The 14,022-nt window shown below is 36.1% G+C and overlaps 1 protein-coding gene across 15 annotated transcripts in view; it reads right to left on the bottom strand.

Moving 5' to 3' along the window:
- The window catches only part of Dscam1 (Down syndrome cell adhesion molecule 1), a 414,656-nt gene that overhangs the window by 38,157 nt on the left and 362,477 nt on the right, over positions 1-14,022 (bottom strand). For 3 of the 15 annotated variants that reach the window (XM_087409839.1, XM_087409840.1, XM_087409848.1), the window contains one exon: positions 7,388-7,520. The exons of 7 other annotated variants lie outside the window; for them this stretch is intronic. In XM_087409839.1, coding sequence (XP_087265965.1) covers positions 7,388-7,520 — 133 coding nt within the window. Of the gene's footprint in view, positions 1-1,192; positions 1,317-1,831; positions 1,953-4,243; positions 4,380-7,387; positions 7,521-7,806; positions 7,890-10,018; positions 10,143-10,533; positions 10,646-11,499; positions 11,624-12,609; positions 12,734-14,022 lie in introns of those variants that run through there. 5 more of the 15 variants (XM_087409850.1, XM_087409851.1, XM_087409856.1 and 2 more) reach the window with 5 other exon arrangements.

Genomic DNA, 14,022 nt, shown 5'->3' with positions numbered 1-14,022 from the left:
CTACCGGTTCTTTACACAAATAAATTACAGACCTTTGTTGTACCAATACATTGTATTACACTGAAAGAAATATTTGATATGTATAACCATTTATTTTGTTGATATGTGATTAACAAAAATTTTTTTACTTTTTCATTTAAAAATTATGTTACCCTAATCAAATTTTGAGAACAACAATTTTTTAATGAAAAAATATGAAAGTTTTTTAGTCACGTATCAACACAATAAACATTTATACATACCAAAACATTTTTTTCAGTGTAAAAAAATAAAAAAATTATTCTAAAATTTATTTTCAACAAAATAGACATCATTACTGACGCGATTAAGAAAAGAATCATTTCAATCGATATAATTCGCCCATACGATTTACCTGAACGCTGGCACAGGGTAAGCTTGCCCTTGACAGAGAATCACGATGTGTGTATCGGTACGCCTTTCCATCAAACTGCCTTTCTCTCCCAAAATCGAAGGTGCCTTACTGCCGACCGGTTCTATCGACGTATGTACAATACATTTTAGGCCCAATTACACCAACGTTATTATAATTTTAAGCGAGAATTATTATCAGAACTTTCTCTCTCTCTTTCTCTCTCTCACTTTAAAAAAAGAGAGAAAGAAAGTTTTAAGCCTCTTATTTATAATAAAGTAAAAGTAACGTTGGTGCAATCAAGCCTTAATCTCTCAAAAAAGAAATTGCGCGATAATGTTACCTAAAACTGGGCACAGGGTGACCCTGACCAGGGCACATCAGTACCACGCTGGATCTCGCAATTGTCTCTTTCCACCCGCGTTTCATTTCGCCAATCAGCGCCGGTGCTTTACTTCCAATCGGTTCTAACGATTCAGAAAACGAAAATGCTTCAAACAAAACCGGAGATAAAGAAAATGACTCATTCATTTAAAAAAAAAATATTTTGTGAGTTTCTTTTTCAAGAAAAAAATTTTCCGCATTTTTCAAAATTACACGTGTTTTCCTGCATTAAAGAAGATTACCTAAAACTGGGCACAGGGTGGCCCTGAGCTGGGCAGAACAATATGACCGTGTAGCCCGCCCTTCTTTCCTTCCATCCACCTTTCAAATCGCCTGTCAACGCCGGCGCTTTGCTGCCGACCGGTTCTAGCGAACAAAAGCCATCGAGAAATCAGAAAAAGGCACGCAACAGTTCTTTATTAACTGCGGTAACTTTACCTAAAAGAGGGTACAGGATATCCCTGCGCCGGACATGGTAATACTGCGCTTGCACTCGCTCTCTTCTTCAGCCATCCCCCTCTTATCTCGTTCGTGAGAGCCGGAGCTTTAGTTCCGATCGGCTCTGACGATTACAAAGTTCATGCAATCAACCAATTTGGACCTTATAAAATCAATTGTACACGGGAGGAACGATTATGTTCTAAAAAGTATCTAAAAATTTAGTTAGATATAGATCTAAAAATATATAATTTTGTTAAATCATCAAAATAATTATGTAGGAAATTTAAGCAATGTCAAATTTTGACATTCTAACAATGAACTTGAATGTCCTACATAATTATTTTGACGATCCAATAAAATTATTTTTAGATCCGTATTTAGCTAAATTTTTTAATACTTCAGCGCAAAATCATTCTTTCCATATACATATTACTCAAGCTCAAGATTAATCTTTTATTTCGGATTGAAGTAACAAATCGATCGTTGTGTCTATCGTCGAGAACAATAAATCGAAGCGAATCCAAAAAAATCCGTGAATAGTAAAAAGCAATAAGTAATCGATTTATTTTAAATTAAAATATAAGTCTTACAAGACGTATCGGATCTAATTACAATTTTCCTGTACTATGTCATTACCTAAAGGAGGGAACAGGATATCCCTGCGCCGGGCACGATAACACAGCATTGGAGTGCGTTCTTTTCTTCAACCATCCAGCTCTTAACTCGTTGAGAGCCGGGGCTTTAGTTCCAATCGGCTCTGACGATTACAAACGTGCATGATAAACCTACTCGGACTTTATAAAATTAATCATACATGCTTATTTCCATGTTAATTAATTCCACACATTCGAGCTTGTTAGTATTTTATCTGAATTCAAAGAAGATCAATGCTTGAATTTATTGTATAATATAATTCATAAACAATAAATTGAATATATCCAAATATAATAAAAATAAACAATTTTTAATTTAAGTTGACGTAGATAAATTTTGTAGAGATTAAATTAAAGTTTAACCTAAATTAACATCGGTTTAATTTAACGCTCTTTGCCATTACCTGAAAGAGGGTACAGGATAGCCTTGCGCCGGGCAAAATAATACGACAGCAGATCGTGCTCCGATCTCTAGCAATACACCCTTCACGATGCCGGTTACCGCTGGCGCTTTGCTTCCGACTGGCTCTAATCATTTATGCAACGATTGCTCAGCAAGTTGATATTTTTACTCGACGCTTGTCGTGTTTTTATGTAACCTTTCTGATGGAACAGGAGACCCCTTCGTTAACAAGAAACGGAGCGGAAAATCGGAGCAGAAAACGACGCGAGCGCATAGAGATAAAATGTGAAATGAGAAGCGCAATAACTTATTCTTGATTCATATAATTGATTTTCAGTTTTAAAACAAAAAAAAAACGTTTGTTGTTCTTTTTATATATATGTACATGTAAAAGCTATACCTAAAGGAAGGCACGGGATATCCCTGTGCTGGACACGGTAATACGACATTGGATGCTCTGCTTTTTTCCATCCACACACCTTTCACATCGCCCGTAAATGCGGGCGCTTTGCTGCCCACAGGTTCTAATATATAAAGAAACATGCGATGAACAATAACGGAATCGTCTTTTATCTCTAAAGGGACAGGGAACCCTTCTGCGACTAATAGAATAATATAAATCAATGAAACTCTAAGCCATGTGACTTGCATTATTTTTAGAACAATCGATAGGACAACAATTGAAAGACTGATACAAACGCAAACGCATTTAGACAATGTATTTGATGGAAAATAAAATGGTTAGAAATTAAAATAAAAAAATAGGTTTTTAAAAAGAAACGCAGATGCGAATTTACCTAAACGAGGGTACTGGATAGCCCTGAGCAGGACAAAACTGTACAATGCTGGAAGTAGCTTTGCTATTCATCCAACCTCCTTTCAAAGTGCCTGTCAACGTCGGCGCTTTGCTTCCCACTGGCTCTGATAATTTATAGACACGATCATGCTATGAGAATCACTTATTTCTCAATCTACGGCTTTAGTACTGGTGTGCATGTACCTATACGTTGGCACTGGGAACCCCTGCGCGGGACAAAATAGGGTTAGATCGTCTCCTTGAACACGATGGTACCAAGCTAGCTTCGCATCGTTCGAGAACTTGGGCTTCTTCGTAGCGACCGGTTCTAATTACATGACAGGCAGAGAAATAAATCTTTTCTCGCGTGTCGCGCGAATGACCAATTGCTCTATCTACAGTTTAGATACTTGCGTGCATGTACCTATACGTTGGAACTGGGAACCCCTGCGCGGGACAAAACAGGGTCAAATCGTTTCCACGAACGCGATCGTACCAGGCCTTCTTTGCGTCGCTTGAGAATTTCGGCTTCTTCGTAGCGACAGGTTCTAATTAAATACCGAAAAATGAAATTCTCTTTGCATGCTGCAATAATTCTCTATTTACAGTTCTGTTTACAGCTTTAAACAGCTGACGTGCATGTACCTATACGAGGGAACTGGGAACCCCTGCGCGGGACACAGCAGAGTCAGATCGTCTCCTTGAACACGTTCGTATCCAGCAAACTTTGCATCGCTCGAAAATTTCGGCTTCTTTGTAGCGACTGGTTCTAATTGTACGATAGAGAATGAAATAAGGTTTTCCTCTCGCATGCTGCGACAATCGTCGCTCTATTTGAAGCTTTAGAATATTTGCATATGTACCTATACGTGGGAACTGGGAACCCCTGCGCGGAACACAACAAAGTCAGATTGTCTCCTCGAACGCGATCGTACCAAGCCAGCTTTGATTCGCTCGAGAACTTTGGTTTCTTCGTGGCGACTGGTTCTAATTACATCGAGAGGCATGAAGCAATCATCGCATAATTGATCAGATTCTAACATATTTCAAAAGCTAGGAAATCTGAATAACCACACTGAGAATCGTTATATTCCCATCAATTACGAATACTAATAATTTTACGAAGACATTGAATTACGAAAGCATATATCATGTAGCTTGAATAAATGGTTAATGACAATGTAATTATTAGGTACCTGGTTACAGGAATAGGATGCCCCTGCGCGTTACATAGCATATTCACTTCCAATCCGCGGTTACGAACAAAAGAGAATGTTTTTACGTCTCCTATAAATGCGGGCGCTTTGCTACCCATCGGCTCTAAATGAGAAAATAAAAGACGTCACGAAAAATGTGTATGCTTTACATGACTGCTGAACCCTCGGACAGAGTTCCCCTCGTCGACTTTTCGTAACGATTGTTCCGAATGAAAGATATGAAAGAAAAATCAACCGATGTAACAAGTAAATGTAATACTGTTAATAACATAAGATTACCAAAGAAAAAGATGTTTTAATATACATATAAATTGCATATGTATATATTTTAAATGTATTTAAAATCGTTTCTGAATTCTGATATTCATGAAACGATTTTTACAGACAAATGAATATTGCCTATAGAATGAAGTTACTATTACTTTTAAAGATCGATGTTACTTGAATCCTTATTAAATGTCATACCTAGACACTGGAGGAGGATGGCCTTGGGCATTGCACGGAAGACTGACTTCTGCATTTGCTTTCCGCGCCAATAAAGATATCTTTGCTTCGCCGGCAAAGGCAGGCGCCTTACTTCCGACGGGCTCTAAAGAATATCGACTTGCCATTACTACGAACTCAATTTTCGCTCGTATATTTGAAGCAGGGACAGGGCTCTCCCCCCCCCCCCTTGCCAACACCTATTATGCATTACGCGTTATTAAATTTGTCTTTTAAAACAGCTCTTTTACGAAATCGAATTTAGCAGCTTTTCTTTAAGAATAAAAATATTATTGCTTTAATCAATATTCCCTAGTTTCTTCTCTCCCTGTGACATTTCCTTGTATTAATTGATAATAATGTAATAATCTCATACCTAGATACTGGAGGAGGATGACCCTGAGCATTACAAGGCAAACTAACATCCATGTTCGCTTTTCGCACCAGCAGAGATAACTTTGCGTCACCCGCGAAGGCGGGTGCTTTGCTTCCGACGGGTTCTAAAGAATGTTTTTATTGATTTAGAAAATGTCTTTTTACATCCCTATACCTTGGGGCAGGAACAGGGTTTCCCCGTAAAAACGAAGCTCGATTAATTGATAATTATAAATTGATTTTATTTCTTCCCAATCTCATTCACGTCGATACGAAACTTTTTTTTACAAAGTCAATCTTTGTCAATCATGAATCTAAAAATTTTTACCTAGTTGTCGGCACAGGACTTCCCTGGGCAGCACAAAAAATACTAATGGGTTGTCCTTCGTGTCTTCCGATCGTACGACTTAAATCGTCCGACGTTAATCTAGGCGACCTGGCACCTATCGGCTCTGAAATCGACGAAAATTGAATCGCGTAAGCACCTCTTATGCGAGATTACCTGGCGATTGGGATGGGAAATCCCTGAGCGTTGCAGGCAAGCACCACATCCGTACCCATACGTCTAGGATAGGCTCTAAGAGTGTCATCGGTGGAGAAAATCGGCGATTTAAACCCGACTGGTTCTACGAGAGACAACGTGACGGAAATGATCATTTTTACGTAGCAATTCGCGACATCACGAACAGCAAGAGAATTATCAATTAAGAAATCGGGAGAACTCTTCTGTGACTGAAAATTATTATAAGTCATAAAAAAAAAAAAATTCAACGTTGAACGTACAGTCAAAGTGTCAATTATTTTAACGATTGTGAAGAATGTGGACAGAATATATTCGCGTCTCACCTTGAAATTGGAACAGGGTAACCTTGCACGGGGCACATTAGGTTCGCTGCACCAAATGCCCTAGATTCCATGAATTCGACTTTACGCACACTTGGCAATTTAGGTTTCGCGCTTGATGTCGGTTCTAAGAGGTACACGAGGAAAAATAAGGGTTGTTAGGCACGAAGACTAGTACTAACCGTGTAATTGGAACAGGGAACCCTTGAGCGGGGCAAGTCATTGACACCACGCTGGAGCTCGGCGTCGGCCTCACCACTTTTATGTCGGCATTCGTAAATTTTGGTTTCGCGCTGGACACGGGTTCTACATTGAGGAAACATTAGGTCGTCGTATCCATATTATATGACACGTTTTGAACGCTGGAACTGGGTATCCCGTAGAAGAAACAAAACCAAAAACCAAATTGTATTTTAAATACAAGAAGAGCATAAAATGTTCCTTCTAAAAAAGTGTATTTATATTTTAAACACTATATGAAAATTATTATATAATTGAAGGATTTCTCACAAAAATCAAATAAGTCCATTTTTCTTTATTTGAATTATGGTGCCAAATTTTTCTCTATTACATTGTCAACAATTTTATTCTGACAAAAATTAAACAAAAAACAGGAGAAATATAGGAATTTAACATCTAATAAGAATATTTTTGTTAAAAACAGTATATAAAATTTAGTAAATAAAAAATTAAAAAATTGTTTTATCATATACTTCGTATAATATTTCCTTCTTCATGTTTATCATAATTCAATTTATCATCTTTATTAATGTTACAAAAAAAAATAAATGTATAATATTATAGAATAAACAGATATATAATAAATATAAAATTTCCGCAAGAGAACAAATTCAGTGATTTATTATTTTTCTTAATGAGTTCTCAAAATATTAATCAAAACTTAAAACTTTGTTTCTTATACTTACATCCGGAGAAAAATGACCATGTATAATAAACGGTATGAAAATAAAATTTTTTTAATTCCCGAAAATTTAATTTTTTACACTTGTTTGATTTTTATAAAAAAATCTTTTATTATAATTATAACTCACACAAGGAAGTAAATATTTTTATTCTCTTGAAAAATTTATTCGAAATACACAAAAGAGTACTTTATATTTCAAATATTGATATTACACATAATTCTCTACGTGTATTTGAAATATTGATTAGTCTTGAATATAAATATAGAAAACGATGGTTATTAATTTCTGCGCCGAAGAAATTCCGAGGACAGAGAGAAATTAAGCGAGATCTGAATGTAATTTAAATAACAAGGACACGATCAAGTCAGAAGGAAAAATCGATTCCTGCCCTTCAATGTCCACTTTCCCTCGTGTTTATTCAATCACTTTCTGTATCGCGTAATCGTGTGCATCAACTAATATAATTATTCAGACAATCTTTATATATTCGATATACCTGTAATTCGGTACTGGAAATGCTTGAGCTGGGCATGGTAAAGTTAGAGGTTGCTCACGTTGTACCGTATACGTTGTGTAAGTGCGAGAATTTTCTGTCATTGGAAATTTTGGTTTCGTGCTGGCAATTGGTTCTAAAAAAAGGACCAGATTCATGAAATCTTTAGTATCATATTTATTCGTTCGATTAAAATGTAATTGTAATATTTAACAATAAAATAGACAATTATGAACCGATGAAATTATTTCTTTTACCAATAATTCCTAAATGACATTTTTGTAGTATACGATTTTATTTTATTCTTCTTTATGTCTAAGAAACCCTATACCGGGACAAGGTAACTCCATAATAATTGAACACACTAATATTGACTATCCAGTGCTCAGCAACCGTCGTGAAACACTGGGGAAGATAATCACCTGCTATGACGTGTCCTTGATGACTTCACCCTCCACCGACGAAATCAAAGACCCCAAGACAGACGGCGAGGATAGCCCTGACGAATATCAAGTTAAAGAGCAATTTACCTGAATGCTGGCACGGGAAACCCTTGAACGGGGCACAAGAGAGTCACGATGGAGCCCAATATCGCATACGGATTCGTCGATTTCACGTCCAACGCCGTTAATTTCGGTTTCGAGCTCGACAATGGTTCTACGTAACCAAAAATACAAACGAGCGAATACCGAGTCATTCGACTGTATAGAAAATCGATCCCCGCGCACTTTACGCCCGCAAACTTACTTGAAGACTGGGACGGGATACGCCTGGGCGGGACATTGCAGTGTCACGCCTTGAACTTCCGCGATCTCGAATGTACGGCTCTTATCGATAGTGGAGAATTTGGGCTTTGCGAAGCCGACCGGTTCTACAAATCAAACTTCTAGTCAAATGCAAAGCCTCGATGTGCATCGATACATTGTATTATTAAAATACATAGAATTAAGTTCAAAATTTGATGAAAATTTGATGAAATTTTGGAAATAATATTATACATCAAATCGATAATTAATATTAATTAATATTAAATTATAATACATATTAAATTGCGTTACTATTATAGTTAAGAAGTTATTAAAATTTTTGTCGCAAACAAAATAAAAATGGAGATAAACCGCAAATCTCATTTTACGCGCAAATAAATCGATACTGGGACAGAGTAACCATCCTCAGGGAGAAGAAGCCCTTAGATATTCTCCGTCGGATTCTCCTCTCTCCACGACAATAGTGGCAGATCAACCAATACATCAACCTACCTATACGTGGCGACCGGAAACGCTTGAGCCGGGCATAACAACGTAAAGCCTATGCCTTTTGTAACGCGTAGCCCGACGTCGTTTACAGATGGAAACTGAGGCTTGGTGCTTGACGCGGGTTCTAAAAACAGAACGCTAGACACAGTCCGATATGCGCGAAGCTGGCGGCACAAGATTACTCTAACTATGCTGGAATAGGGTCTGCCCTCTTCGTTAATAACGGTGAACGATGTCGTTTATTGATAGCGAGCAAATGAAAATACTGTAGAGACGTAACAACAGTATTTCTAAATTTGGTAATTACGAAGAATAGAAAAGTCTGAGACAAATCATAAAATTGTGTTGTATGTAGTGTCAAGTAATTCAGAAATTAATTACCTGACGAAATGTTGTTGTAGGATGTTGAGAAAAGCAGAACGCGAAAAAAAAAATATATTGTATATATAAATGTGTGATTTCTTAATTTCTTCGAAAATAGTGTACAAACGCCTACCTATAGAAAGGTACCGGAAATCCTTGAGCGGGACAAAGGAGAGTAACACCTCTTTGTGAAGAAATGCTGAATCGCTGAAGATCACTCGAGCCGGACAATTGCGGCCGTGTGCTGGATGCCGGTTCTGATGGAAAAAATTATTTTTTGCGGAAAAAAAGAAGGGATCTTTACCTGTACGATGGGACGGGGAACCCTTGAGCAGGACACAATAACGTCATCGCGCCATCTAAATACACTTTGAATCCCTGCGAGTCCGCCAGCGACGGAAATTTCGGACGGGCACTTGCGACTGGTTCTACGAAAGTTCGAAGATACCGAAGAAATATCGATGATCATGATGCTCTCTTTCACTTACGCTATTAATGTATACAAGGTGTCTCATAACTCTTAATTAATATTTGTGGGAGTGAAAGAGAATGAAATTTCACTCCTAGAAATATTAATTAAGAGTTATGGAACACCCTGTATGTATATATATATATATATATATGTATATATTGTAATTTGACATTTCTTTATTAATAAAACATACGTGTTTAAATGAAATCTAATATAATTAAAAATTTAAGTAATCATTTCAGTACAATTAAAATTTAGTAAAAAAAAATTTTATGTTTATAAAGTAAATTTAAATGTTCCACGTATAATAATCGATCACCGGAAATTGACATATAGTGATTCGTATAACAGACATTGAAAGATTAAAAAAGAAGACGAGTATGTGAGAACACGCAGGGCGTGCATACACCTTCTATCTATCCGTCCGCAATTTCCTTCGTCTTTTCTACATTATTCCGCACTGCCATGCCGTCGTGCGCCAACCGGAATATGATTTCTCTATAGTACGCACTCACTTTTTTATAACATCGACGCTTTGTATACCTGAAAGCTGGAACGGGGAAAGCCTGTGCCGGACACATGAGAGTCAGCGGCCGATCGCAGTGAACTGTGTACGTACGCGAATTCTCTGTCATTGGAAATTTCGGTTTTGTGCTGGCGACTGGTTCTACAAGAAAGCGAAAGAGGAAGCACGAGCGTACAGCACGTATCTATATTCGTACAATTGTACAATGTGATAATTTAAACTAATCGAATTTTATTTGTTGTTTTAAATAATTATTTAAAACAAATTGCTGAGACAGGGCATATTAATAGTTACATTATTACAAAATAAATATTAGAGCAATAAAAAAAATATTGAAAATAAAGAAAAGTTTTTTGTGAGAAAAAAACGAGCTTGTTAATTGTATTTCAAAAATATTTCAAAAATATTTGCAATTTCAAAAAATAATCGAATTTAATTATGAATGCTCGTGTTCTTTCTATCACTCCTAGAGATGCACAATTGTATTTTCTATTTGTAAATCTAAAACTGCCGTGATATAACCTTGTCCCACCTATGCGATGGCACAGGGAATCCTTGAGCAGGACAGAGTAGAGTCAAAGAGTCTTTCTGGTTTGAGATAAATCCGCGTGAGTTATCCATTGTCGGAAACTTTGGACGTACGCTCCCCACAGGTTCTACAAAAAGACCACGAGCGTGGAAGGAAACGTGTCAGAAACGCTGACAACGTTACAATGATCCACTTATGTATGCCAGGGGACAGGGAACCCTTTAAACCTATTAAAATGATTACCAACTCGAAATCTTCCATTATTTAATCGAATAATTGTGTACAATTCCGTGTCAAAATTCAATACTTTTTCAATGTTGTGATAGAAATTATCATGAGAAATGCCTCTTCTAATTTATTTAATATTATTATAATAATATAAAATAAATGTATCAGTTAGTAGATATGACCCAATTATTGAGTCATATCTACTTTTTTGTTACAAAGTAACAAAAATTTTAAATAATAAACTTTTAATGGTATGTACGGTTCTAAATAAATTAGTCTTACTAAATTTTTGTAAACAACGAATTTACTTAGAATCGTGCATACAACTGAAAGTATAATATATTTAAAATTTTTGTCATTTCGTCCAATAATTAGATTATGTCCATTAAAAATTCACTAACTGATATATATTCTATAAACAAAATTCTAAAACTACAGGTATCTTGATCTTACATCATCGTATTTAAATAATCGCCGTTTTAATGAAGGATATCCTATCCTACCTATAAGACGGAAGCGGAAATCCTTGCGCAGGGCAAAAAAGTGGCAAGCTCCCGTTGGTCCTCGTCATGAATCCAATCAGGTTGACGATACTCGAAAGTTTTGGACGTGCGCTCGCTATGGGCTCTGCCAGTCGCAGTCCGGGAGAGAAGAAGATAAGTAATTGGAAAGGATAAGAGGAAAAGTGAAGATGACAGTGAAATGCACCACAATGAAACATCTTTGTGAATTTCGACTTACTTTTGAATAGGGACAGGGAACCCTTGAGCGGGACACGATAATGTGACAGATCCATCTTTAATCATACGAAACCCTCTGATGTCATCTATCGTCGGGAATTTCGGTTTCACGCTGCCAACCGGCTCTAAACATTATTGAATCGTACGTACACACTATTACCGCTAACTAAAATATCATATGCAGGAGGACGGGGAACCCCTGAATCTCGAACTAAATTTGTACCTTGCAAATTTTTGCAATAAAAACACAACGCAATTTTATCTTTTGATGTCCAAATCTACTTAATGCTACAAATGTAGGTTTTGTTTAACATTTAATTATCAAAATAATATAAAAAGAGATTTTCTCTCTAATAATATTGTATAAAATATAATAAGATACATAAACAAAGAATGAATATTAAAATAATAAAATATGTGTTAATTTAACATATGATAAATGTTAATTTTACTGAAAAAATATGATTCCACAGTTTACTTATAAATTGTGTCGGTATTACATTTTTTATATTAATTTTTTTACGTAATATTTGTGTTACTTTCTAATATATACATTTTGTAAAATTAATACAAAAGTTAAATGTTAAATTTAACATAAGTTTTCCAACTATTTGAGCCCTCTGATACTTCTCCTTTATGCAGGAGAATTTAGATGATTACTACACCTTTTAAATTTTCAATACTACATTTGAATATTTTTATAATATATTTTTATAATACATTTAAACTTAGAGATATCAAAAGTCTTTTAAAATCGAGTTTTACGATAATTATATTATTTTTTTAAATTGTAATTTTATAATTCTGAGATTCGATCCCAAAAACCTTTAGAAAGCAAGATCTTCCATTAAAAAATTCTAATTCTCAAAGATGAATACAGCGTTAGAATTTTCCATCAGAGTATTAATATAAAATTGAGACCATAACCGCTAAAGAAATTAGTTATATGACATGAGAGGATCACCGCAATATGTCAAGTGTATCGTCATTGCTAATTATCCAGCAGCTTCACTGCAAGCACCGAATATTTAATCGCAATTCCTTAATGGAGAATCAACGTGAGAGTCGCTTTAAGAGCAAAATGACATCAAGGTATTCGATAATGTAATACCTATATGAAGGGACCGGGAAGCCCTGAGCCGGGCACAGGAGCGGCAAAGTTCCTTTCGTAGACGTGATGAGACCATTTATATTGCTGACGCTGGGGAACTTTGGACGTACGCTTCCCACAGGCTCTGCGACAGGTTACGAGACCCAAGAAGAAAAGAGAAAGAAAGAAAAATACATACGACTTCGCCTAGTACGACTTACTTGTACAAGGGGACAGGGAATCCCTGAGCAGGGCACAGCAACGTGACCGAGCCATCCTTTGTCGTTCGAAAACTCCTGGAGTCGTCGATCGTCGGGAACTTGGGTCTCACACTGCCGATCGGCTCTGATCATATCGTTTATAATTGGAGACTTGCGTGCCCGCGACGAACGGTCATCCCGAAGGATTCGCGTTCGCTCGTAGTGGCAGTGTTGTGGTCTCTACCTGTACAGGGGAACGGGGAACCCCTGTGCCGGGCACATCAAGGCAGGGGAGTCTCCGATAAGAGTCCGGAAACCGCGCACGTCATCCGTCGACGGAATCTTTGGGCGCACACTGCCCACTGGTTCTAAAATGCACGCCATTTCTGTTTTTTTTTTCATTCTTTTAACTCGCTTGTAATTTTGATGCGAATCAAGAATCGTCCTTGCGGAAAGATAAATTGACTCAACGTCGTAACCGTATATGAATTTATGTGAGTACCTTCAAGAATGATGACACTAAATGCTTTAACTAGATCAATGAGAAGGAACGGGGAACCCCTGTGCACACATACACATACACGATACAACGATTTGCTAAATAATGGCGTGACAACAAAGATTATTGGTATCGTCTAATAAAAGTTGAGATTTGCGTTTGATTATAAAAATTCTGTTATTTCTCTAAGATAATTTTCAATTTAATTTCCATACGTTATAAATAAAATGATTTTAAATAAAATCAATAAAAGACTGTCTTTTATCGTTAATTGAAATCTAAATAAGCATATTTAAATTATGTATATTAAATTTAGCTAACAAAAATAGACTATCTTCTCTTCACCAATACAATTCCATCGTTCCTGAATAAATGAAATTATTTATACAGCAGAGATGCTTACAGAAACATTGCTGCAACATTTTCAATGATATTACAACTATATTAATATTGGAATGTTGCAATATTGCTATAATATTGCTGAAATGATCTGTATTGTATGAGTAATAATTCGCCTGTTACTTTCTAATTTGTCTTTACTAATTGCTTTACAATCTCATACAACACAGATCGCACATTCCAACAATATTGCAATAATGTTTACAACATTCCAGTAATTAATAACATTGTAACATTACAGTAATATTGATACAAACTTCTATGCTCTAGAATTTTATTCTCTGTCATTTTATAAATTACTGTCCGTTATAATTTAATATATAAAAGAAAATATCA

The sequence above is a fragment of the Acromyrmex echinatior genome, chromosome 9 (genome assembly GCF_024713525.1).
Source record: "Acromyrmex echinatior isolate Ae372 chromosome 9, ASM2471352v2, whole genome shotgun sequence".
Taxonomy (NCBI): Eukaryota; Metazoa; Arthropoda; class Insecta; order Hymenoptera; family Formicidae; genus Acromyrmex; species Acromyrmex echinatior.
The sequence above is the reverse complement of the archived record's forward strand: the minus strand, read 5'-3'. Positions and strand labels throughout refer to the sequence as shown.